General features: G+C 25.4%; 1 protein-coding gene across 1 annotated transcript in view; it reads left to right on the top strand.

Annotated features, from left to right (window-relative positions):
* Positions 1–17812, top strand: part of LOC112591208 — a 62742-nt gene extending 44930 nt beyond the window's left edge. Inside the window, exons 3-4 of the mRNA XM_025334953.1 lie at positions 3494–3694; positions 16689–17812. Coding sequence (XP_025190738.1) covers positions 3494–3694; positions 16689–16834 — 347 coding nt within the window. The 3' untranslated portion in view covers positions 16835–17812. The remainder of the gene's footprint in view (positions 1–3493; positions 3695–16688) is intronic.
* The last annotated feature ends 8504 nt before the right edge of the window (positions 17813–26316 follow it).

A 26316-nucleotide genomic window follows, 5' to 3' on the forward strand; every position in this document is an offset into this window, starting at 1 on the left:
AGAGCTTAGATACTTCTAATCAATTTTTAATTTTCCAAAGATTATATAATTATATAAAATCTCAATCAATTTTTATATTTCCAAAGAGCTTATATAATTCCCAATCAATTTTTATTTAATTTCTTATCAGATTTTATATTTTTAAAGAGATTATAGAATTCGCAATTCGATTTTATATTTTTCAAAGGATTTATATAATTCTCAATTCATTTTTATACTTTCTAAAGAGTTATATAATTTTTGAATAGTTTTTATTTTCCTAAAAGATTATATAATTCCTAAATATTTTTTATATTTTCTGGTGATCTTGCGTATATCCCATAGAGCTTATTATATAGACAATTTTTTTAATTTTCCAAAGAGTTTAAATTTTATCCGTGTATGTTAATATATTATGTCGAAGAGTGTATGTATTTCCCAAATAGTACATATATTAGCTATAGATGCTAATCTATATTCCAAAGATTGTATATACTTTTCATGAATATATATATATGTAATATATGCCATAGAGTGTATACTGTATGTAACGGTACACGCCGAGACGCGTCACCGTTCTGTGTAGAAATGTAACGCAGATGACTTTAGGTAATCAGACACGGTTTATTTCTGTATAAAATTAAAGTATAATTACAAATTAGGGAAATGGTTTACGGATCCGAGACCGTACAAACGGACTATAAGTTCGAGACCATTTTACAATTTAGGAATGTTTGTCGTTTTGTACAATTAAGGGTGGAAGTAAGGATTGCCATGTCCGGCCCGCTCAAGCAAGTGGCGTTCGTTCGTGGGTCTGTCCGGGTAAGCATGGCTAGGCAGGCGCGCTTAGGGCGACTAATTTATTTGTCACTTTCCGGTTTGGCAGGGCTCGTCTCTTTCTTGGTGACTGATTCCGGAGCTCGCTGTGAGTGTCCTTGTGTCGCACGGCTCGGCGGAAATATCTCGCAACTGCCGTCGACGTTCGTTGGTCGGGTTGTCGTTCTCGTAATGAGACGATGTGTCTATAGCACATATTGCCGGTGATCAAACCGGGGTCATGGAGCTGTTGATCGTAACGTCGAAGGCGTTCGTCAGGAGTCACGAAGATTTGCTGATGTTCGGGTTACGGACCGAACGGTGTCGGACTAGGGGTAGAAATGATCGCTTGTCGCTTGTTGGCCGCCGCACTAGTGTCAGTCGTTGTTTGGATGCGATGACTGGTCTGGTTTCGCCGTAATCCCAATATTCCGTGATCGTTTCGTTGATTCAGCAGCTCGATGTTTGTGGTGGCTCGTAGGTCACTTCGGTAGTTTCTCCTTTACTTCTGTCCGTTGTATGTGTGCAGTAATGCAAGACTTAATGGCTTGAAGTGTAGAGATTGTGTCATCTTTTGGTCTGTCAGTGTACCCGTATTTATACAGTTTGACCGACATTTGTATACGTCCTATTGAATTTGACCGACCTGTTTGACGAGTGAACGTGATATCGTTCGTCGAGTCGCCAGATACCAACCGTGTTTTTTTGCCTATCACTTGTTTATTTATTCAATCATATTTTGGCCGTGAGAACGGCCATTTTAGTATGTGTATTGTTTGTGCCGTATTATATACCATATAGTATGTATGCATTCTTACAAATATAAATGCCAATGAATTTATTTATTTCCCATAGAGTTTATACATATGCCAAATAGTCAAATAGTGCAGCGATTCCCAAACTTTTTAAGTTCACGCCACCCTAAAAATTAAAAAAAATAATTGCGCCTCCCATAAAAAATTAAATTACAAATTTATAGTATTTAAATATACAAACACTTTTATTTTTATGAAAATATAAGTTAACAGTAAATATTATTAAACTTCAATTTAAAGTATTACAAAATACAATACGTATTAATATTTAAACTTAATGCGAACAATGTGCTTGTTTTCTGTTTAATAATTCTTCAAAATTAGGTAACAATGTTGTGACAGTCACACGCATTTCTTTTTCAATATTAAGTTTTGATCGATATTTTGATTTCAATACAGCAACTGCAGAAAAACCTGCTTCGCATAAATACGATGTCACACTATTTAATAGTGTATATATTTTCTATAGATGCGAAACTATATTTGCCAGAGAGTATATATATTAGCCATAGATGAAAATATATGTCATAGGATGTTTATATAATTATACATATTATTATATCAAACATAAAAGATAAAAAAAGATTGGTAAAAAAAATTTCATATTCTTAAATGGAGGGCTGGTGTGACGTCAGGCTAACCCCCTGAAGAGTTTTTGATATATCTTAGACGCTTTAGTTGTACAAATTCAGTGCCATTTCGTAAAAATTCGTATCGTAAAATGACGTACAAAATGATAGAATAATATAATTTCCATATTTTTAAAAAGAAGGCTGGCGTGACGTACGAAATCATGACCCTCCACAAAGATAACTATATTATCGTCTACTGTTGCGCCGTTGGAAAAACTCATAATAAATATGGGTTATTCAAATATTCTCTTTTCACTTACTAGGCTTCAATTTTCAATAAGAATTGTTTTTGCTATGACAATAAACGATGCACAGAGACAAAAGTTGGATGGAGTAGGGTGTATTTGCCCCAACTTGTATTTAGTCGTGGTCAACTTTATGTAGCCATGTTTATAATTAAATCTTTTGAAAAATTAAAAATACAAAAAAAAATTAAATTAAATTAATATAGTTTTTAAAGAAATTCTATAATAATAATACACAAATACATTCAAATTTTCATTTAAATGTCAATTTATTTGTGTTGGGTGAAATATTCCAGTTTTTCCATATAAATATATTATGCGTACATTTATAAAGTTAATTTAAACTTAAGAACTTCAATTAATTTCCATTTTATGTTTTTCTTAAACATTATTATTGTTGTATTATTATAAGTATATATGCATTGTTCATATATATATGTATATAATTATTCAACAATCTTATTTTTTTACTGTTAACCCGGAAGCGACGGGTAATATAGCTAGTAATTAATTTAAATAATGTTATTACTGTTTATTGGATCGTACACATTATAATATATATAAACATAAATTGATCTCAATACATTAAAAATCAGCTCAATTTTTTAGTTGTATACCTCTTACACCAATGGAGCATATTACAAATAAAGAATTATGGTCCTAATCATAATCTATGCTGATATACATTTAAATATTAGAAAACTTTATCATTTATATCAAAATTTATTTATTATGGTAGAATTCAAAAGAAGAAATGTTCATTATCGTAATCGATACTTAATAAAATTATAAACAACATTCCTAGCTAACCAAAATATAAATTGTACGATTCATATATTATATCGAAATTAAAACAGAATTTCACAAAAGAAAATAGATATAACTACTAACTACTTTTATAATATATTTACTTACATTATTTATTTAACCATTTATATTTCTTATTATTTTGTCATTTTTTTCTAATTGTGATATGATATAACGTCGTGTTTGTACTTATTGGCAGATGGCAATTGTAGACCACAAACAGGACAGCCAAGTCAACCACAAGCTGGATCGCCTCTGGACTCAAATATTGGCAATAACAATAACAATATCAACAATAATAACAGCGCAATACCTCGACGGGGTTGGCGGGGGGAATGGCGGCGAACGGATCCAGGCACGGTGTACAGTTCCATTTGGAAAAGCAGTGATCAGCCTCTTGGTGAGTTTGTAGAAACAAATATGTGTTACATCAATATAATATAGGGCTTTATTTAGTTTATAATAGTAGGTTTCTTTTAGATAGAGTGATTCACAAAACATATAAACCCTCTTTTTTTTCTTAAATACCTAACGTAAGAGCATGCTCGGTGTATCCTCTTGTACCTATAACATAATATTATCGCAACGATTATATTTATGTAGGAACTTAATTCATTTAACAGGTCCCGAATATTTGCATATAACTCTAAATATGTGTCAAGTATGAAATATCATATAGCATTCACCTATTTTCAATTAATATTAATTTCTTAATGGATCTCAGCAATAACGGGTAATTATGTCATCGATATAAACAAATGCCAGAATTTATTTCTCTTTAGCCTTTTTGCATAATTACCACTTACTTAAATAAAGGTCCAAAAGAGCTTTAAAAGTTCTATGCTTTACAAAATGAAATGTAAAACAGTGAATAACTTCTGACAAATAATTTTTTTCAAATTTATTTATAATGAAAACACCCGCAAGGATTCAAGTACAATAAGGTAATACAATCGTATCTTAAAACGAATAAAATCATTATTAAAATAATATAGTACAAAACAAGAGTAAGTATTAGCCAAGTTAGTTAGTAATTTAAGTCAAAGTAAAACATAATAAAAGAAGCTAGATCCTTAAAATGCAAATCACATGATATAATATATATATATATATATACAATATACATTAAACCGCTGAAAACAAAGGTTTAAATAATACAAATTTTTCATATCAAATAAATCGAAATTGTTTATCTCGTTACATTTTTTGGCTATATTATGAATGTAATTATTGTAATCATAGAATGTACGACGGAATATACTCTATATCTATCATCAAACTATATTTTAGCTAACATGTCTCTAATATATATATCTACCTATATACTATTTTGTTATTAAATTTATTAAGTTATGATTACTTTATTCTCCGTAATTTTCGTCTTGGAGTGTATCGACTTTACAAATATATATAAAATAAATAAATAATGTGTGTTTCACTCAACGGCACACGGTGAATAACGGCTAGTAATGGAACTGGACAACTCTAAAGGTACAGTGGTAGCGTTCATTGATGTCAGCTATGAATAAAAAATTGAGGGGCGAAGGCTGTGAATAAAACAAGAACTGAACGGAAACACGCATATTATATTATACATGTATGCAATAGGTTCGCATATTTATTTATAATAGTATAATATATATATATAAGCCGCTCACCTCGCACCCGGATATACACACGTGTAAATATATTATATATAACTACTGGCACAACACACTTCGCTGCTATATTATAACATATATACGATTATTAATATGCATAATATTATTATACTTATTATTAACTAGTTGAAATATTAATATTTGTGTATAGTACGTGAGTGTTTTGCATTTGGAAACTACTTAAATCGTGTACTTTAAATATATATACAAACCAAACCCTTTGAAAAAGACGATTATATTATTATTATTATATAAAGCTTAACTGCTTTATAATATTAAATTAATATGCAGAACGAATCATCGAACGTGCTCAACAATATATTTTTCTATTTAATAACGATTTAATTTAAATTATGATTTTTGGAATGTTAAAATATTGTACTTAAAGACTATATTTTTAAATTTTCGAAAAAATGTTGAACTACTTAAACAGTGTCCTGAAGAAACACAAACTTCTGGTTTTTTTTTTTTAATGATCACTTATTTTAGTGTTAATTATTTAGTTTATTTACAGAAATATAATATTAGTTTAATGTTTTATTGAGTCATTATAGAATTTATTATACTTAAATATTGTTTTTTAATAATTAATTTGAACTACCTATTTAAATATGCAATGCATCATAACTTTCATATAGTAATATATTCCAAAACCATTATCATTAAAAAAAAAAAAAAACAAAACAAAACCAGAAGTTTTTATCGCCTTAAGTCGAAGAAAAAATCCCAAGAATTTTAAAACATGGCTTTAAACTAAAAGTATATTTAAAGGTTCTAAGAATCAGATTTTGAATAGCTGCAATATTGAAGAAAACAGGGAGTGTGTATGCTTGATGAATCACCAGAATAAATTAAATACGTATTATATTTATCACCAATTTTATGAGACGAGTCAATACACGATAATATTATAATATTTAACATGAATAACATGATACCTATATTCTTATTTTATGTTAATAATGGAATATGAGCGCCGGCTTGACTTATTAATTTTATATTACTGTTGTCTGAATGTTCACGTACGCCGATTAAATTCAACCGGAAAGATAATATTATAACATTATATATACTTGTATTATACAGAGAATGGCTGACCGTATTTTCCAGTTTTCTCGTTCAATTCACTAAACCACGGCGATCCATCCTGTTGATGTAAAGTATATAATATTATGTATTATAGTAATTTATTCATACGAAACGTCTATACGAATATTATACGAGTATAAGTATGCAAGAAACTTACCGTAAGTTGTCGATTGTACACTAATTCCCAAAAAACTTGCATTGATAATCCCTATTAATTAAAAAATAGCAGGATCTTATACAGTGGTCAATTCAAAGTAGAATTTAATCAGTATGATAAATTTAAATCATAATTTTTTAATGAGTTATAAAACTTGTAAAATGGTGGCAAAATATATTAAATTTACAATCATTGATCGTGATACTATACCTAAATAATACATATCAATTATAGGTACTGATGTCTATAGGGGTAAGCTATTTTTCTAAATAAATTTGATATTTCACAAAATACAAAGTAATTTCGAGCAATAAAAAAAGCAATAAATTTAATTTAATACAAATTTAAATATTCTTCTTGTGTATATAAATATATATCAATGGTACATATAATACAGGCAGAATAAATAGCAGGAACTTAAATAATTCAATAATATTTAAATTTATAAGCAATTATAAATTCTAATACAAATAATATTTAATATTAAAATATTACTTTTTTTAAATCAACAATGTTTGCTATATAATATTAAAATCAAGACAAATTAAAAACGTGAAAAAATATATTTAAATTATTACCTATTTGTTTTCGGGCTGTTACAAGATATTAAAATGTAAATGTTGCCTTTTCCCTTTAATTTTAATTATTTTATATTAAACGAAAAAACTTAGCGTTCTTGTAGAATTAAGACAATTATGTTAGTATAAAAATTAAAACTCATCGTCATCTTGTACATCCACTAATAAAACAGTTAATATTTGGAGAGTTTAGAAAATAATCAATAATATTAATATAAATACATCACATGTTTATATACTTTCTGTTATTAAATTTTAATAATATTTATATTTTATAGAATATTATTAACGATATTATATAACTGATCATCGGTGATAAAATTCCCATAAAACCAACAAATCTTATTGACTTGTGAGTAGTTGTAGCCAATTATTTTTCAGATACTGAGTAGTGGAAACTACCAACAGTGCCTTTCTTTTAGGAGCCACAAATTTAAATGACTATGTCCAAGGTACAATTTACTTGTATACAGTGCCAGCCCGCTGGTTTTCGGAGCCCAGTGCAGATTTTTGTGGGGCCCCATATAAATAAATAAATAAATTATTTATAAATATTTATATTTATTTTTTTTTTCTTAGGGACTTACCGTCATCGATCGTCAATGACGATAAAACAATTTTACAAATGCATGCGTGTAACTGTATAGCTAATATATATAATTCACGTTCTACTGAGACAATATTATTTTGTTTATTTATATATTAAAGTGGTGTCCGTATTAAATAATTTGTGTTCCCCCCTCCCCCCACAAGCATGGGACTCGGTGCAGTCGCACCGCGTGCCCTCCCTTCCCTAAGACTGGTGCTGCTTATATAGTTTCTTTAGGGAAAAGTAATTGAAACTGAAGTACCATACGTAGTACCGCATGAATAAAAATGGCTGGAGCCCATAAGCGAAGTAAATTTTACAAAAATAAATTATATTTCATTAGAATTATAGTTATTATTAATTGAGCACGCCTCTCGACACCAACCGATTTAAGTGGATATATTTGGTATACAATTTAAAATATTTCACTTGGATTTCCAACATGCTTTAATTAAAAATAAAACGACTAATGATAAAGTTATATTATAATATATACAGTTTTAAAGCTACTAAATTATCAAAAATCTTATTAATGTAAGTTTGTACTCTATATACTGTTTAGTTATCATAAATGATTTTCGACCGCTATCGTTATATGTTACAATAAAATATGATACAATAACAATCAACTTCAACTGAACTCGATCATTGTTGTTTTTGAAACACAAAAACACTAAAAAAAGAAATACTCGTATACCCGCGTATTTGAGAACTAAATATTATAAACGTCAAATTTTAAACTGAAACTTATAATGCAATGAATTGTATTATATTATCAAGTAATAAAATTTATTTTTGTGTTTTTGGGCAATTGAAAAAAAATTGACGATTTACGCTCTTGGGTATCACCGATAAAAATATTTTGTGAATCTGTTTAACATGTATTGTGTGCAAATTTACGGTGTTCAAAAAATATTTTGTACGGAGTTAAGGTGAAATTTTACAAAATTGCTACGATGTATTGAAGAATCTTATTTTGTGATGTTTGGTCGGATTTGGTGTACCATAGATCTCACAATTAAAAATATTACCTTATGTAAATATTTACTAAGACACTATTCTATAAGGTACAAATAACCAATAAGTAATCTTATATTATGAAATTAAAAGATTGTATAACAAATATAATACACGTCTATATACTTATTTAAACATTTCTATGCAAACATTTAAAGAATATGAATAATTATTCTTGATTTGACAGATCTGAAAATTTTTTTTTCAAACGTATATAATTTACAATAGCGAAATAATTGTTAATTGATATATTAAAAAAATAATATTTAAAATATCCAATAGTAGAAACTATATGAAATGATTTATGACAATATTTTAATTGAATTTAGAATTTTAATCATGAAAAATATGTGCAATTATATCATTGTATTATATTTGCACGTCTTAAATTTCCCCACTTAAGCCTCCTACTCACCACTGGATTTAGCGCCATAGTATTAAACAATTTTACGATGCATAGTGCACATCCTTCCACGAGCTAACTTGATGATATATTGTCATGCTGTCCCACTTGGTATAATAATATTATTACGCGTACCTATCATCATTGTATAATAAAGCGAATGATCACCAGCTGCTGTGTGGATTGTTTGTGGACACGAAAGATATCAAAACCGTATAAACCTAAAGGTAAAGGTTCAAACGACTATGTTATTATCACTATTATTATTATTATTATAATTATTAAATACCATCCGGATTTATACGTTCTGCGCGTTTAATATAGATTCACCACCTCCTCTAACTATTTCCATTACGTATACACGCATATTCAATGTACACGCAATGCTTTTATTATTCAAAAACTTGAGCATAGGTGGTGCATTTCGTGCACGACCTGTTTCTGGTTGGCTGGTTTTCGTTTAAACTTTACAAGCAGCAAAAAAACAAACTAAAAGGATTTCGCGTACATCACGCGTACATTCAAAATTATTTTATTGTTTTTTTCCACGTGTGAATTGACTTTATTAGAAGCACACAAGAAGTGAGAAATAAATTTAGGAATTTAACACATTTTATTTGTTAATGGATAGTTTGAATGTATTTTACACAAAAACTTTTTTGAGATAGGTTATGTAGTACAATCATTTTGACGTTTACCTTTTCGCATTTTTTTTTGTTTTTATAAGAACTTTTTTCTTCTAATGTTGCATTTTGTTACTATACTAGATTAATAAATGTAAAAGACTATGTAGACATATCAGACAAGAAAGAGTAAAATGCAGAGAATGTATAAAAATAAAGGAACTGTTATAAATGGTTGTCAAATAAAAAAAAATATAAATTTATATAAACATAGCAAATAGACCACCCGGCCCATGGTTTTAGTACGTAATATACCTTTTTCATTTAAACAAAATTGTATGAATAAAATAAAATGATACGTTCTAAAATCTGGATTATGTATATAAATAAACTTTAATTAATTCATAAAAATATAGAATATGAATATTACATCAACATATTCATATGTATTTGTATATTATATATATGTATTTTTTTACTAGAATTGAAAAATTATAAATTTATTTTTAAATTATTCTGTTCGAAAACATACATTAATTTGCATAACATTATAATATAATATTAAAATTATTCTTAGAATTATTATATCCATATTATTCAAAAAAATTCGCATAATATAATTTACGAAAAATATTACAGTTTGTGGTTTAATGTTATTACTTATTATTCTGTTCATAAGGTGATTAAGTCAAGTTTTATAATTATTTTAACCAATAGAATATCAATATTCACTGACATCAAAACGATGCACATTTAATACGTTTGATTAATATTAAAGGTGATAATATTGCGGTTATAGTTTATGAAAGGTTAATGTGCACAATTATCCATCAAAATCATTAAAATGACGCGATTAGATAATCCATCATGTTCAGGAACAGACGACATATTTGTCAAAATGTTGCTTTTGGCATATATTAAAATGGCTCAAGACTTAAATATACATTTTGTCAACTATAGCATAATAATGAGAATAGTAATAAAAATTCAATTTCTTACTCAAAGTTCTTCATAAACTCTTTAAATATGCAGCTATGTATTATATACTATAATATATAAATGATTAAATTACTCTGTCTAAAAATATTTATAAAACATCAGTTGCTCTAAAAGATACATATTATTTTCCTATTAAATTGTCTTTGCACAAAATAAAAAATAAACTAATTATATTTATTTCTTAATAAAATAGCTTAAATAATAAACTTAAAATTATACAAAAAAAAAGATATTTTATCTCAACAAAAACGAGCATTTAAATTATTTCGTATCATTAAAACAAAATTATAATGGTCGATTGAAAAATGTTATGAAATGATTATTTTGAAATATAGTTTAGACTTTTACCATAATAGAATAATATTGTTTATCCTGAGGTTTATATAACATCTCGCTTGTAAAAGTCCGAAGTATAATAATTATTTTAATTTTCTACCAATTTGACCAAATTATTCTGTATTTTTCTAGAATTTATCAATATTATTCTCTAAAATCTACAAATTCAAAAATATATACTAGCAGTTATCAGTAAATATGGGTTTTATCTTAATCTTAAATATTTATTTTAATTTTATTTCTTGAGCATATTTAAATCTTGGAAACCAGAACACCTTGACGCACTAGATTCTATGATAATTTATATTATAAACAAACACCCACACCTAAATTAAGAATCAAGGTAAAATGTATTTCTACATGTAGACAAAATAATAGATAAAAATAAATGAGGAGTTATGTACTAAGAATATGTTTATATGTCATATAAATATATAGTTTGCGTTCATAGTATTATGATAACAATGAATAATTAACAAAAATTTAATATAAAAACAGCAAAGTTAATATTAAGAATTTATAATAAATAATTTTAATAAATTATTAGTAAATTGACAAATTACTGACATAATTTGAACTATCTCACTGATCAGTTTTAGTGAAATTATTGTTAATGTCACTTTGTTATTATTATTATTACAAGGCTAGGATATATATGCAATAGAAAATAGTAATGCATTTGATTTATTAAAAATATCATAAAAAAATAGAAAAACTTAATAAAAAATTTTGCGTTTTTACATTCTAAAATTTCACCAGGAATTAGTTATATTATACCTAATGAAAATCTTCATTTGAATTAGGTACTTTTATTTAAAGTATTACGTATTTTAAGCATAAAATTTTGTCCGTCCTCGAATTTTTCTAAAATGCTTAAGAATTTTTTTTTACCTTTTCTAGAGTTTTTTCCTTTGTTTTAGCTAAGTTTGATTTTGATAGTTTTAATAATTTTTAGACTTTCATCAAATGGAAATGACGTATTTTATAGTTTTGGAATAGAATGAATAATAAAGCTAAAATTAATTTTTATATAAGTAAGTTAAATAATTTTTATTTTAAAATAAAGGTATCACATTTATTATAAATTTTGCAGTGTTTTCGTTTAAGGCAAAAGTACTAATTTTATAAAATGAAAATTATTAGCATAATATGATATAACAACCAACTAAGTTCCATATCGTTTAAGTATTAGTAAATTTCTTCTTTTACTAACTACCATGAATAAAATATATCATAAAACGTGTATTTTATGTGTTTATCACTAAAATTCTATAATGATATACATTTTATTCAAAATATGCAAAAGTATGTAAAATATAATAACCTGAAATTAATAATGATGTAATCTGTGGATATTTCAAACTAAATCAATAATCATAATTTGCAAAATAAATATATGTACAATGCTTATAAATCTTAATTCTAATTAATATCATCAGAAAAAAATGACATATTGTCATGATCGACATAATCTGATGATAAAATAAAAAAATAGCAATTATTTAAAAAAAATTGTAGACTGCACATCTTGTATTTTCAATTTTAACAATTTAACAATTTGTTTTAAAATATATTAGTATAGATACAGTAAAAATATAAGTGATATTATATCACAATCTATGTTTTTTCCTCTAAAAAATTTTGTTTTCTCACTTCATTAAAACCAATAGTTTAAGCTATGGTGCTTTTAATACTTAATATTGCTAACTCTTATAGCTGTTCTTCAGTCGTCGTCAAACGAAGTAAGTCTTTAGAAGTTTAAGTTAGCTAAAACTTTTTTTTGCAGTTGCCCTACTTACTGGTTATGTATAAAATAATTTATACAATATGCAAACATTTTGATAAGAAGAAAGGATATTTTGAGATATCAGGAAATTTAACACTTCATTTATTTGTAGAAGTTCATTTTTCATGTAAACTTGATTGTAAGCCAGAAAATAAATGATAATTCACTAATTCACTTCCGTGTCTATTTCATCAATGTCAAATTCATAAAATGTCGACAATTATTTATTTAAAACAAGATTTATACTTATATTTGATGTGGGTTCAATACTTTAAATTTGTTAACAATATTGGAGAAATCTTTAAATCGACGTTTCAATATATTTGTAAATGAATCCAAAATAACAAAGCATGTAAACATTTTACATTTTCTTCAACTGACTAAACAATATATTCAAAATTCCTTCAACCGGTATTTTCTTCTTTTTTTGTTTTTCGCCCTTGCTTAAATTATTTAGTTTCTTCAAAATAAATATTCTAAATAATTTTGTTTAATTATGTTTCATTTTAAGAAAAAAAAATGTTTATAATTTCTTAAAGATGAAATTTCTGAAAAACATATTTAAAAAAAAATTATTATTTGTATTCATTAAATTAATTTTAAAATGTTTTAAATAACTATAATAGTATAATAAAAAATGAAAATTTGGATAAATATTGAAACATACAAATAAATATATATAATATATAACATTATGACATTAATTGATGTTTAAAATACGTTCTACACAGTAATTAAAAAATAAACTGTGGGTCACATGATTCTCTTGAGGAGTCAGCTTATGTAGATCTAATGAAAGAAGTGTTGCAAATCGATGAATATTATTTCCATTTATCAATAGCCTTTAATAAAGTGGCAGAGCCAATAAGGACAAATACGAGCGAATATTTTCTTCTATGGAAATCTCTAGTCCGTCCACTGGCCCAATTTGAAATTTACATCAAAGCCTAGTTACTATTAAATATTCTTTATTCTCTTTTATTAATACGCGTACGAGGACAAAATATAAATACATAATATTTAAATACTATAAGTAATATCTTAAATGATCTATGTAATAGTTGATGCAATTGTTAATGTTATCATTTGTTAGTTAAGAACATAAAATTAGGAAGATAACATTAAAATAAATTAAATATATATTTCAATATATAATTTTAGTTACTCCATTTAAGTAAACATGTTCAAACTTATAACTTATAATAAACAATATGAAACATAATTTGTAATTATTCAAATATTATTTTATTTTATTATGTAGGTAGATAGTTAAAAGTATATAAATATAATGTTATTAAATTAAATACAACTATTATGAAATATTATTTTGAATCATACAAAATATATGTTTATGTGTATATGTATATTATGGTTTAAATATGATATCGTGAATTAATTAGGTGCAATGGAATAGAAAGCATTGATATAGCTTAATTTTTATGGTAGGTATAGAGAAGATCTAAAGTGATGATAATTTTTTTGAAACCTTTTATATAAATGAATTAATGTATTCCTGCTCTAAATACGGGGAGTGTGACAGGAAGTATGTAGCAAATATTTCATACTTCATTGTAGTTAGTATAGTAAATACGTATATTTGGCCTTGTAGTAAAATACAGTCTTTAAGTTGTCCTTACTAGGTATAAGATCTTAGCGCCACCATTGAAGTTTAATAAAGATTGTGTGGTTATTATAGGTAATATTGTAATAATTAATTATATTTTTTTATTGTCTTTATACATTCCGATCGGCCAGATGATCTATATGCGGTGTCAAAACCAGTCGATTTTAGAGAAAGGTACTGAAATTTATCATAATAATTCATCAATATGATACAATTTATTGGTGACATTAGAAAGGTAAACTGAAAACATTACGTTATGGAATATAATAATTTTATATTGAATGGTAATAACAGGGACAACATCGTAACACATATCAACACAAGTATTATAATACTAAAAAAATAAATATTTATGCATCATAATACTATTGTTCAATTTATAATCCATAAAAAATGTGTTATTCATAAATGTTTAACGGCAGAAATATAAATTTATATATATTATTTGAACATAATTGTAACAGATTGTAAGTCATTTTAAAAAAAATTAAAATAAAGGAGGTCCAAGAAGATATTTTATAAATGTAAAGTTGATTTTCTAAGATATTATTTACTTGAGTTGAAAATTAAATAGCTGAGAGACTGAATTAGGTCTTTATGTCTGGTTCTACAGAAAAATTTATTGCAATTATATATATATTTGTTTTTATTGTAATTACGATATATTTTTTAGTGTAGAAAAATTAAAAATTAGACGTGAAGGAATAATCTAAAAAAAAAAAAAAAACAAGAAATATTTACTCTTTTCTCTTTTCTCTCGTGACTAGTACCAATTTCACTTACTGGTTTTAATAATAAATGATTTTTTTAACTTCATATTTTTATTGTCAAATTCGATGAATTTTAATAACGGTATAACAACTTTTTTTGTCTATTAAATATTCTACTCCGTCGCATCCATGCAACGGTTTCTCTCGTGTCATTATACAATATAATAATAATAATAATAATAATTTGCTTGTTCATTTTATTATTATTATTATTATTACTATACACACGTTACAAGGTTGTCACCATGAGCATATACACTTACATGACTTACACTTATATAACACATACTTCATGTATAGTTTTGATCACAAGACCTATAAAAACCCTTCGGTCCTATAGACGATTTAGGTACTAGAAAACGTTCTGTATTTTTAAACACGCTCGTTGTCAATTTCTCTCGAGATTAAGTTTGTATAAAAATATAAAGAAAAAAAAGAGAGGAACCACATGGTATTCCCTGGTGACCATGCTCTGAGTGAGTTTCTCGAAATATATACTCCGCCACGCCACATTATAAACGGGCGTAGGTAATAAAAGTGTTCGCGCGTGAGTGTGATGAAAATAACATGGTTTTCTATTGCGTATATATATATATATATATTATATATATTGTACTTGTAGCCATATGATTCGTTTCTCTAATGCAAGAATCGTCCACTCTATCCTCATGTTTTAAATATTAAACTAAGCATTGTGTTTATATCGTCCCCAATGAAAACGTTTTATTACGAGGGCTGTTTAAAAAACAAATAATAATAAACAAAAATGCCAAGGAAAAAACAGGAAATGGAAAAACGCGATAACTATAATATAATATGTAGATGAACATTATTGTATGGTAAAAAATATACATATTATTTACATTTATGTATACTGTTTTTTAAATTTTTAATCAGTGCTGGGGACCCTTATTATGTTATTTTGATGTTGGGTTTTAGATTTTGATTCTTTTGATAGTTTTAATATACGAGTACAATATCGGTATAAATACGTTTATCGTTTTTGGTATTGATTTCTGAATTTATAATATACTCTGTTTTATTGGTAGCTGTTAAGCGTGACATGTCAATTAGATTATTTTCTGTTGCTCAGTATCACCGGATATTTGTTTTATAAAGTCTTAAGACAAATTCCTATATAGATGATATGTTCAACGCATGATTATTTATCGTTTATTTACTGTAGTTGATGGCTTCGCAGTCATTTATTTAGCCCCCTAGTGAGTACTAAAAATATGTTCTAATTCATATTTACTGCCTATTTATAGAGCTATTCACCGAGTATGTCAACCCCTATTTTTCAAACTTTTTTTTTGACATTATTTATTCAAAAACAACACCTTATACAATTTTACTTTGGATGTGATTAAGCTTTTTTTTGTCTTTAACAATTTATTACTTACAATAAGAAGAGTTTGTTTTATTTTGAAAATACGTACTTTATATTATCATTGGGCACTCCTTAAATGGCATAATGAATCTAAATAATTCAAAACAAGGCTTCCATAAGTATACTTATAAATTTTAAAAATTCATAGTTGGTTATTTTTATTTTTATTCGATTTCATGAATTCATTATTAAAGGAAAAAAAATTGGATGTTCGTATACTTAGTTCTGTATATATTATTTTATATCTACAGGAATATATTTTAAAACATTTATGCACAGCAGTTAAAAAATTCAGGAAAAAATACGACTTAAAATTTGTTTTTTACACTCTTATTTTACTTTTATGATGACATTCGAAAAATTATATTTCAGGCAAAGCCGAGCTGTACATAATACTAGCTTTGTTGATCGGTATGGCCACCGTTATAGTCGGCTGTTGGCTGTCGGACAATTGCTGGTCACCCGAACCGGAACAACATTACACTATAGCGTGGCACGATCGGCACCGATGGATATAAAATCGTCTGTGATTGTTCTACTGGATGGCGCACAATAAATATACAAAAATTAAAATATGTTTTGATTTAAACTTGACCTCGCATTTTTGTATAATACTACATATTCTGTAAAATCATTGACCGAAGAAACTATTAAATCGTAAATCAACTTAAAATTAACAACAACAATAATATTAATAATTATTATTATCGGTCGGAAGTGATGGGTAATTAATTAATAATATGGAAATTTGTGTTATGGGATCGTAACGGTTTCTAACGGAGATTTATCGATATTTACGACAAAAAAAAAGATACTGACTTTTGTTTCGTTATAAAAATGTCGTAATAAATTGTATTTTTAGTCCAGCTGACTGCTGCTACGCTTGTTTGTCATATTTATAAGCATCCAATTAAAATAACACAGTTTTCCATTTTTTTTTTTTTTATTTTTAAATTCATTTTATTAAAAACATTACTATACAACCATTACTTATAATAATCTATATCATTTATGAAACGTTAACTAACATTGGTCTTAAACTCCATAGACATATTCTAAATAAAATGTTGAAATTAATGTTTGATAACATTTAATTATTCCTCCATTTACGATCGTCCAATGATATGAATTAAATTACTATACTTATACATATAAAGTTTAGAATCGTTTCGTTTTAATAGTATCATGTTAGTGATGTAGCCGATATTATAAATCTTAACTTTTTTTTTAACTTGTACATAAAAAGTATTTTATTATCCAATAATGAAATAGTATTTTTAAATTTATATACAAAACGTGACCCGTTCAAATACAACCTTTCGTTACGTTGTAAACTTATATCAAAATAATATGTAACCTTATAAAATCATGCATTTAACCGTTTGGGCATGCATTTTTCCTTCTAGTTGTCAATTATTTACATGATATACACATTTATATATATACATATACATATTATATAACATATATAACTTATGATCGTGTATACATTTTTGTTTAAGCCTTTTATTAACTGTCAATTAATTACAAAACAAAAGGCATTAGGTTTAATTTTAATAAAATAGGAAAAATATGTTGTTATTATTGAATATTATTGTAAAACATTAATTTATATTATATTATTATAGTTATTTCATAAAAATATGTTATGGTGAAGGTTTTGAATATAGTATAGCTACTATTATTTACTTTGATCGATTTTTTTAAATATAAAGAAATGTGTAAATCAAAAAACAATATAGAAATAATATTATACATGTACAATTTTTAATATTTCTAGATCATTGTTTATAAAATAATATTTACAGCCCATTGTTTACAATTATGCATATCATGTATGTGTTAATTATTTATGGCAGTGTATGTTATGATGAAAAGCTAATAAAATATAAATATGCTTGCTTTAAGTTGTAAATCAATTCAAAAACAATAGAATATCTCCAAAAATATCAAGTTAAAAAAACAATATTGTTTCAATGTGTGCGTTTAAAATATATATTTATATTTTGTTGCAATGTAGAAAAACAAGTTCCTGACTCCTTTTAATGGTAAAATTTGATATGAATTATACTTAATATTTTTATTGTTTGTATTTTAGATTAATTTTTATAATATTAATTATAGTAGTTGTGCAAAAATAACATATTTATGGTCCAAATATAATTTAGGGCAGTTTTTATTATAAATTAAAAACGAGCATGATTTTCGCACATAATGATAAGTAATTGACATAAATAATATATACATACTACATATTTATATAAATATATATTAAATAATTATGTTATAATTGTGTATGAATATAAAAAATAAATAATTAATAATATAGCCAAGAATATTTGGATTAAAATTGAATTTTTTTCTTAACATCTATTCCCAACAGCTGAAAACCTAATCAATATAAAGGTTTTATGCACAAGATTTTACAACAGGTATGTATTTTTTAATTTTATCATTTTTTAAGTATGTAATGAAGAAAATACTATGTCTCACCAATTGAATAGAAAATAGAAGAAATGTTATGAATTATATTTTTTATCTTTACCTAATATTTTATAATACAGCTAATTTTTTTTTTATCTCTGCCATCGTATAACAATATTTATAATTCTCATAAAAATCTAAAAAACTACAAGCAACACTTAAAAATAATTTTAATTATATACTCTTTGTATTAAAATTTTTTTATTTGATTTTATAACCAATGATCTTTGGCAACAATCGTTTGTGTTTTTATATTTAAATTGTTTTGGTATCACAAAAATCAAACAATATCCATAAGTCTTATTGTATAATATACGTAAATGAATTCATAAATTTTTATTTAAAATACTTCTTTGAAAATGCACTAAAATACAAATACAAAAAGGATATTCATTATATTTTATTTTGTTAGGAATAACGAATAATAAAATCAAAACTAAATATTTGTCTTGCTCTTTATAGGTATAATATTGTAGTTAATTTGTAATAACTAATAAGTAATAAGTTTAAAATGTAATGAACAAGTATATACATTTCATCACCTTTAAAATATGTATGTAACCTTTTATGTTTCTTAATCATATAAATCTTACTGCTTATAACAATAGTTTCATCCATTAATATTAATCTCATCACAAGCTACCGTTTCTGTTTACTCTTCAAAAGGCAAAAATTATTTTATGAATAGCATTTTCACTTTTACTTTTACTATAATGAAATGTATAAAGTTTTATAAAAAAATAACTAAATAAGTAGAAAATAATTTATTATATTTTGAATGAAAATCATTACCTATATATAGATATTAGATAGGTACGATAAATTTAGAGATATCATATTTTTTTTAGCCTCGATAAATAATAATAAAAAAATAAAATAAATTAATTGTAAATTAAATTTTTAATACTTATATAAAAATGAAGCATTTTTTCCATCTAAGGTATAAATAAATATTGCAATAGGTTAAAATATGACGATTGTTGTACGTAATAAATATAAGTTGGGGATGGTTGGAAATCATTTAAAGAAGTAATACTTCAAGAAATTGATTTAATAATTTATACCAAAAATCGCAAAAAGAAAAATAATAATCAAAAAGGTAACAAATGATGAAATGCGCCAAATTTTGATTGTTATTTTACATTTTTACTAATGTTCAGTACATGAAAAATGGTTATGACGTAGCCTAAATTACATTATTTCATCTCTAAAACTGTGTTATTTTCTCCTAATGATGTTGCTTTAAAGGTCACGTACTCGATTCGATTATAGTTACCTTCTCCACTTATACGGTTGGTAAATGATATTTTTGATAATGTAATATTTTAGTATTATTGCGAAAACGTGTTTAAAACGAACTCGTGAAATCAGAAATATTGAATATCGAATAACTCATTGTATTTATCGACTAAAACAAATATAACCTACACGTGTATCCAACCATAATACAATAATACTTCCTATAACGTTGTAAGAAATTACAATCATAAACAATAATTGTGGTGGATAATGTTTGTGTAGGAATCGGGGACTACCACAAAAACACGGTTATATTATACGCTTTCATGAGCACGCATGACATCAAAGAAAAGTTCACAGACAAGATACAAGCCTTTTACACCAACTGCAGGTAAAAATTACCAAATTCTCACAATTGGCTGCAAATCACATTGTGTTTGGACAATATTTCACGATTAATAAGATAATATACCAAAACTAACGTGTGAACTAATGTTCATACTGTTTTATTTTTATTTTTGGATATAAATTCAAATATTTTAGAGACAAGTTTAGTAAATTATTTTCAGAGTATAAAGTTTTTGTTATTGATGAATTATGAGGGGCTGAAATGACGGTTATGGTCCACCTGGAATAGGATCCTCGTATATCAAAATTACATAAATTAAATTAAAAACATGAAATGCACGTAAAATTTATACAGTGAGTATATCTAATAAACCTATAAGTAATAGAGTTTTCGTGACTGAATATTCTAATTACGTTTGTATACACTAAGAAATTTTATTTGCATTAATATAATATTAATAAATGAAGATATATTATTTACATATTTAATTAAATAGTAATATGATTAATCAATACATTTTAAAAAAGTAAGGTGAATAATTAAAATAATATAATATTGATCATTCGAAGTTAACATTATTTATTGATGTTTGTTAGTGTTAACACGTAAAATTTGTTTAATGTACACGTATTTTGTATAAAGGCTAAAGGGTACATACGAGTATTTTTCTCTCCGCTACAAAAAAGTACGTGAAATACAATTCTAATTGTTAATTTACAACAAGATACTATGTATTTTGTTTTTAGTCTGTAGATGAACTATTAACAAAATCAAAATTTGATAAAACCTTCTTATTGAGTCATTTTTTTTTTTTTTTTTTTTTTTTTTTTTTAAATATGTATGAAAATAACTTTATAATAGTGTAAATTATATCAAACTGTAGGTAACTGAAAAATGGATTTGTTGTGAAAAAAAATAGACTTCAGTAGAACAGTCATTCCGTAGTTCGCAATCTCACTATTTGACATCTAAGAGTTTACTATCCTTAAACCCGCATATTTGAGTAGTATTATCTCATGTAATTTCAAATTACAGCAATTCAATGTTCCCATACTAAATTTGCTTATCGAGAATCACACATGCCGTACAAAAGACACCTACGTACAAATGTATTTAAATCGTCTAAACATTGCGCCGTTTTATGCTTATAGACAATCGCATTATATTAAAGTTATTAAAAAATATCAAGTACAAAAACTATTTTAATGTTTTCTAAACGGAAACCCTATAGTGCGTTTACGATTATTTTATGATTGTCTCATCAGAACATTTATCGATTTCTACGGGAACATTCATTTTTACTAATAAATATATAATATATCGATTCTGCCAACTACTGTTCACCTACCTATTGATCTTGAATATTCATAAATTTATATACACCGTATAAATCAGCTATAAGTTTTAGATTGTGTTGGTAATTTACTGAACTGTAATTAAAACAATTAATTTTTAACATGAATAATAATATTCATTTTTTAATAAAAAAAAAGTATATGATTTATATGATGTACGTATATTATGTACTTATATAACATATACTACAGTTAATGTTATTTATTTAAAAATACATTATTTATTTAAAAATAATGATTTAAATGATACATAGGTTGGTACGCTGTGCAGTTAACCAACTACCGACATTTATAAGGTTTATAATTTTAAATACTTATATATTATAATACATTTAAGACTAGGTGAAATTAATATACGCTTCACTTATCATACTCTAACCCGATAAAATACGTGCATAAAAATAAATTATTATTTATATCAATAATTAATTTAGTTTTACTTTGGTACGTATAAAAGTTTACCTTTGTCATTTATTATTATTGGAATTTAATAAATGTCAAAATAATATTTTTAATAATATGACGACTGAATTTATAACAAAATAACCGTTCGGTAATAATAATAATAAAAAAAAAAAATGTTTCTGTGGTATAAATAAATAAACTGTGAATAATAAATTGATTAATCGTGTATAAAAAGACGGTGGCAAACCACGATTGCGAAATGAAACAAACACAGATGATAATTCGGATAAAATAGAATTCAAACGGCTTTCACAAGCAAATTTAAGTTTTTACACAAAACCTATACCAGGTCAAAAATATATATGTAAGTTCCGACGTGGTATAAAAAAGGTATACATGTAAGTTTCTATACGGTAAAAAAGGTACATATGTAAGTTCCTATACAGTTAAAAAAAATACATATGTAAATTCCTATACAACAAAAAAAAAAGGTAGGTACGTATGTATAAGTTCCTACACTACATATATTATTATATATTATTATATTATAATATAATTATTCAATAATTGTAAAAAAAATATATTACATTTATATTATATTATAATTTATAAGTTATCAATTCGATAAATAAAACGTTCATACGTTTTTAAAATTCATAATTAAAAAAAAAAATTATATTTTATATGGTTTATTTTGGAAATATAAATGTTTTATATAATTATATTGATTAATCTTATTGGTTAAATATTCTAAAATGTTTTCATTTATAAAATTTTCTCTTTTGGCATATTTTTGATTGATTTTTTTTTTTTTATTTAACTATTTAAATTTCTTATTTTATTGCATGAATTTACTTGAAAAAGTTTAAGAATTTCAATAATTTTAAAAATGCGTGGGATGTTGATGAAAAAATTTGAATTAAAATCCATAAAAAACTTTCACATACGTTTGTCAAATGTATTCTGTCAAAAGATTGTCACGCCCATGTTATCGGTAGATAAATACTGTTATTTTATATATATTTCTCTATTAAAGAACCATAAAATGTTATTATTGCCGAATTTTCAGGTTTTTCTGTTATAAAACAATTTTTGATTTCTTTCGTGAAATCAAAAAATATGCATCAACTATTTTCCTGTGTAGCCATTTTCTGAATTAAAATGTGACAAATAACTTATATTTTGTATTTTATGAAACTAAGCTTGGCCTAAATAAAATTGACAACCAAACACCTCTATTTCTTTAATAATTTCAAAATCTGTTTGGTATGTAAATGTATTGCTACTTCAAAATTTAAACAATTCTTTTAATTATTAATTATTAATTCAGATATTTTGATTTTTCATAATAGTGTGATGTATTATATTTTTTTTCTTTATTTGTTAATAAACAATACATTTATGAAATTTATGTTTCATTTTTAATTCCATGAATCCAGTATAATTGCGTGTAATATTTATCACAATAATTTAAAGTTTCATCCATGTATACAATACCCTAATTTTTTTTTAAATTCTGTTTGTGTTACACAAAAAAATAATTATTTTATTTAGAACATCATTGTCATAACTTACCTCTATTTGTTTTTACGTCTAATAAACTTAATGATTCGTAAACTTCTTTATTTGATGTTGGCAGTTTTGAATAACAATGCATCCTTGCATGTGAATATTTCTTGCTATCAGTTTTAAATCGGATAAAACTAAATCTCCTTCATTAGTATGTTTAAATACTTGTTTTCTTATTCTTTTTAATGGTTTTTCAACTATAAAGTTTTAAACTTTTCTTTTCCAAGAATAACTAATTTATTGTTGTTTTAAAGTTTCATCACTTGTACGTTTATAGTCAAAACACGATTTATTTATTTTTATTGATTGAACATTTTGACCCACCATATATACTCTTGAACTACACTTGCTTAACACAACATCAAGTATTTTCATATTTTTTTATATGTCCCTATGATATTTAAAAAAATTTAAATTATTTAAAATTAGTAGACCTTTACCTTTTTCACTGAACATGAAGAAATACGTGATTTTTGCTCATCACGACTTCGTAACGGATATGTACAATCACACGAATGTTTCGAAGAATATACTAACAATATTCTAATTACTGTAATTATCCACTGTGGCAATTTACATTATTCCATGCAGTTTCTGTACCATTTTTATTAATGATGAAATGTAAATATTTTTTTCGGCGAAAAATCAAATTTATATACTATACTTTATCGATAAACTATCGTTATAATTCTAAAAATATGAGCACCACGCATAGTGATTGAAACATGTGCAGTTATATTATTACACTTACTTCGCACTATTATATTCTTCTATATTATATTATTTTCATATTATCGGTTCAATAATTTATGATATGATATATTATTTTCACACACGTACCTTTTTCCGCCGCATAGGAACTAACTCAACTAACATACGTATCTTTATTTTTACCGTGTATTTACTCATCTTATTTTTATATTCGTGTAGGAACTTATACATCACATATGTGGGAATTTATTTTTACGTCTAAAATCTTTAACCTGCTACGCACGTATAAGAACGTACGATTCCTTATTTTCGCAGGTCTTCTCTTCGCCACTTTAACACTGTCAACAGAGTGGATGGCTTCTTATATTACAACTATTATGGATTTGTTATAGTTTGATTTGGCTCATGTTTATGCTTCCACTGTGGTACCTGATCCAAGAGCTTATGATATAATATTAAACAATACAATTAATTGTCTCGGTCATAATATCGTGTAAACTATATAGTTAACTATTTATACGCATAAGCGTAGGTACTATTTACATTATATGATGATTTGGGTTTGATAATTGTTGACTTGACGTGTATGTTATTATGAAGTGCAACTTTACACTGGTTACATAGTTTCACACATAGGTTAATATAATTCCGAAAGGAATAATATATATATTTATTCCCAGGTTTTTATTTATAATTATGTATTTTATAAGATAAGCAGGAAAGATAAAAAAAAAAACATAATTAATTGTAATTTTGGTAATAATCTATAGATTTGGATCATATACCAAAACAAAAAAGTATTAATTAAATATATTTTGTTTACACCAAATATTAGTTTTTTAATCGTTGTCTCAACTCAATTACTTAGACAGCTATATTTTATATTATTTTTATACCTGAAAATGCACCCCCTTTTAGCTCAGAATAAAAATTATAGTGCTTGTATACTGAGTGCCTGTTTATTTTATTTATCTTTCTTATACGGTACATTCAAGAGAGTTTAATCAATTACATCAAACCTTTTTATACTCAAGGAAAATGTTCCTATATTGATTCCACCATTAGTACAGGTAGTCTAAAAAAACCTATCGATTCAATCACTTAGCCGAGTAAAGACAAATTAATTTTCCCAAATAAAAATTATATTTTGATTTTTCTTATAAAATTATAATTTAGTGTTTAGTTATTAGTTGATATGATACGACTTGAAATAATATTGTGGAATACTGTATACACAATTAGGCATGTGTATAGTATATAATGTATACATAATAAAAGTTTATTTTTTTTAAATACCCTTCTAAATATAGTAATATTATTATTACATATTTATTTTAATATTTAAATAATCAGAAACTGTAAGTTGTATTAATTTGTAGATTATTTCTAAAAATATTTAAATCAAATGTAAATGTATAAGTTAAGAAGGAAATAGAATAACTAAAATAAGAAAATTTGTAGGTGATGAAATTAATAAGTTAAATTTTGACTATTTGTACCGATAAATACTATTTTGGCAAAATCGATAGGTTATCGTATTCAAGAATAACCTAGCTAAAATTAATACGTTGTTTTACTTTTCGGAAGACGTCGTACTCCCATGTGTTGTACCCGTACTACTAACGCACAATATGGCAAATTTACGATCAGTAGAATTCATTTTAGCTATTTGTTTTAATATTAGAGTCAATTGACTTATTATTAAACTTAAAGGTAAACATATTATCTAAAGTATCGCATAGGGTTTTATTAATATTTACATTTTAAAGTTTTAATATTTTACATAGCTATAATTCAATTTAAAATGAAAATAACAATAAAAGCCTACGTGATGATCTAGATAATATTCTTATCTTCAAGTTTTATAATAGGTAAATTTACCAAAATA

The sequence above is a fragment of the Melanaphis sacchari genome, unplaced genomic scaffold (genome assembly GCF_002803265.2).
Source record: "Melanaphis sacchari strain LSU unplaced genomic scaffold, SCAv2.0 Contig12_pilon_pilon, whole genome shotgun sequence".
Classification (NCBI taxonomy): domain Eukaryota; kingdom Metazoa; phylum Arthropoda; class Insecta; order Hemiptera; family Aphididae; genus Melanaphis; species Melanaphis sacchari.